General features: G+C 30.1%; 1 protein-coding gene across 1 annotated transcript in view; it reads right to left on the minus strand.

Annotated features, from left to right (window-relative positions):
• Positions 1-385: 385 nt before the first annotated feature.
• The window catches only part of LOC133536552 (barH-like 1 homeobox protein), an 8,509-nt gene continuing 5,318 nt past the window's right edge, over positions 386-3,576 (minus strand). Inside the window, exon 2 of the mRNA XM_061877181.1 lies at positions 386-1,653. Within this exon, the coding sequence (XP_061733165.1) occupies positions 1,350-1,653 (304 nt within the window). The 3' untranslated portion in view covers positions 386-1,349. The remainder of the gene's footprint in view (positions 1,654-3,576) is intronic.

The raw sequence follows: 3,576 nt of genomic DNA on the forward strand, positions 1-3,576 counted from the left end.
TTAAATATTTGCTATTATTTGTTAATTAAATGCAATCATCTTGCATAGATATTGATTTTCCCCTCGAAAACCCTGGCAATTATTTATATTCTAAGCATTTAATTTAGTGTATGGAATAGATTTTTTTGTTTGTTTTTAGATAATTTGCTTTTGTTGAAAAATTAAATGCAATGATTTTACATATTTGTACTGTATCTTGAATATTTTTTAAACAGTTTAAACAAGGTGTTTGTTTTATATTGTCAGTATTACAATATTTTAGTTTTTTTTTGCTTTTCATATTTGCTCATTTGACCACTAAATGCAATCATTTTGCATATTTATTTATTTTTACTTTTTTTTTTTTTTTTACTGTATTTAATTGTATTTTTAAGTGTTGGTATATTTGAAAAGTGGACAAATATATACATATATTTTTTTATATATATAAAAATTTAATATATTTTTCTAAATAAGAGCTAATGGTGTCATTAATGATGATGTTTGGATTTTTTTTTCATTATTATCATTAAAAATATTAGGTTAAATAAGTAAAGTCACACATTAAATCAAAGTGTTTTATTTCCACATTTAGAAAAGTATTTTGTACATCAAGTCAACCTCTTTCTGTCCTTACTGTATACTGTAAATATTTGTCACGATGGGGGGAAAAAAAGGACCTTGAGGAACGGATAAAGGAACGAGAACCACTCCACAAGTTTGATATTTGCAATAATACATTTTTTTTTCCACCAAAAGATAGGAGAACATAGATCAAAGTCATCACGGCTTCGTAAATATGAAATAACGTGAAAAATAAATGCACATTTTTTAAATACATCCAGAGCAAATCAACAGGCTGTTTTATAAAAAAAAATGAAATTATTAAAAAAAAAAAAAAAAAATGCAGTGATGAGCTGAAATAAATTATTTGGCATATAAGTTAGAGACTAAAAAAAAAAAAAAAAAAAAAAGTGTTTGAATTTCATTTCATATTGAAGACTTTGATGGCTAATCTAGCCTAATATGTCCAAGTGCATCAAGACAAAAGGAAAAGTTGCAGTCTCATGTAAAATATTCTTATTTACAGCATTTTAAACAGGGGGGGGGGGGTCAAAGTTCACGGGAAACATGGATTCATACTGATGCACTTGAATTGTTAATAATATCGATGTACAAAAATAAAATAGTGCGTGTCCGAGAGAGAGAGAGCACCAGCATGTATGACCACTTCAAATAAATACATAACTTAAAAATATAAATAAGACATAAATAAGTCCCCCAAAAAAAAAAGGAGAGTTTTGTCCAGGAGGTGAAAAAGCTGCTGTCTTCTTTCATAAAAGTCTTTTATTTTGTAGGGGCGGCCCCGCTCACCGCTGCTGGGCGGGCCGGGGGAGCACACCTGACATGGGGGCCAGGGGGGGAGGGGGCGGCGGCTCGCTTCCCCCCCCCTGCAAGCCGTGCAGCAGGATGCGCGGCACCAGGGGCCTCTGGAGCCCGGGCGGGGGCGCGGAGGGGCCCCGGTACAGGTAGAGGGCCGCCCCGGGGTCCAGGTTGGACATCAGACTCTGCGGGTAGAAATATGGCGAGGGGAACATCCTCTGCAGGGCCGAGTAGTTCCCGGCCTCCGCCAGCAGTTCCAGGCCCACCGCCGTCTGCCGCTTCCATTTAGTCCTGCAAGGCACGCTTGGTCAGGTTCCAGCCGCAGCAACACTCCGCGGAGTGTGAAACATTCAGGCAATTTAAGAGTTGGAAAAAAGATCTGCTTAAAATGTGCACGTAATTGTTCTATGTTGTTTAACGTTCACTTTTTTAGCAGTTTTCTTTTCCTTTTTCATTTATTTTTGTTTAATTTTGATGTTTTTGCTTCTTGCTTGTGTCACTTTTTACTCTATTTGGAAATATTTTCATTTTAAAATTTCCGATCTTTAAAATGTAATATACAGATGATAACTCATTTTATGTAAGTTTTTCAAAATAAAATGGATAAAAGTTGTTAACAATTTTTGTATTTAGGACTAAAGTTGTTTGAGAGATTTGAGAAAAAAAGAAAGAAAAGTTGGAAAAAATGTGAATCATAACATTTTTCATAAATCCTTAACTCCCTGAAGACTTTTCGTGATTTAAATGTGCACTTAATTGTTTTATGTTATTTAAGTTTCACTTTCTGAGGGATTTTTCTTCTCCTTTTTTGTTTATTTTTGTTAAATTTTGATGTTTTTGCTTCTTGCTTGTGTCACTTTTTGCTCTATTTGTAAATATTTTCATTTTAATATTTCTGTTTCAAATTATTTCACAATAAAGGTTGATATTTAAAATGTAATATAAAGATGATAACTCATTTAATGTAAGTTTTTCAAAATAAAACATCCGACATGGATAAAAGTTGTTAACAATTTTTGTATTTAGGACTAAAGTTGTTAGAGAAATTTGAGAAAAAAAGAAAGAATACTTGAAAAAAATATGAATCATAACATTTTTCATAAATCCTTAACTCCCTGAAGACTTTTTCGTGATTTAAATGTGCACTTAATTGTTTTATGTTATTTAAGTTTCACTTTTTGAGCGATTTTTCTTTTCCTTTTTCATTTATTTTTATTCAATTTTGATGTTTTTGCTTCTTGCTTGTGTCACTTTTTGCTCTATTTGTAAATATTTTCATTTTAAAATTTCTGTTTCAAATTATTTCACAATAAAGGTTGATATTTAAAATGTAATATACAAATGATAACTCATTTAATGTAAGTTTTTCAAAATAAAACATCCGACATGGATAAAAGTTGTTAACAATTTTTGTATTTAGGACTAAAGTTGTTTGAGACATTTGGGAAAAAAAGAAAGAAAAGTTGAAAAAAATGTGAATCATAATATTTTTCATAAATCCTTAACTCCCTGAAGACTTTTTCGTGATTTAAATGTGCACTTAATTGTTTTATGTTATTTAAGTTTCACTTTCTGAGGGATTTTTCTTCTACTTTTTTGTTTATTTTTTGTTCAATTTTGATGTTTTTGCTTCTTGTTTGTGTCACTTTTTGCTCTTTTTGTAAATATTTTCATTTTAAAATTTCCGTTTCAAATTCTTTCATAATAAAGGCCCGATCTTTAGAATGTAATATACAGATGATCACTTATTTAATGTAAGTTTTTCAAAATAAAACATCCGACATGGATAAAAGTTGTTAACAATTTTTGTATTTAGGACTAAAGTTATTTGAGAGATTTGAGGAAAAAAGAAAGAATAGTTGAAAAAAAATATGAATTTTTTCATAAATCCTTAACTCCCTGAAGACTTTTTCGTGATTTAAATGTGCACTTATTTGTTTTATGTTATTTAAGTTTCACTTTCTGAGGGATTTTTCTTCCCCTTTTTCATTTATATTTGTTCAATTTTGATGTTTTTTGCTTCTTGCTTGTGTCACTTGTTGCTCCATTTGTAAATATTTTCATTTTAAAATATCCGTTTCAAATTCTTTCACAATAAAGGTTGATATTTAAAATGTAATATACAAATGATAACTCATTTAATGTAAGTTTTTCAAAATAAAACATCCGACATGGATAAAAGTTGTTAACAATTTTTGTATTTAGGACTAAAGT

The sequence above is a fragment of the Nerophis ophidion genome, linkage group LG17 (assembly GCF_033978795.1).
Source record: "Nerophis ophidion isolate RoL-2023_Sa linkage group LG17, RoL_Noph_v1.0, whole genome shotgun sequence".
NCBI lineage: Eukaryota > Metazoa > Chordata > Actinopteri > Syngnathiformes > Syngnathidae > Nerophis > Nerophis ophidion.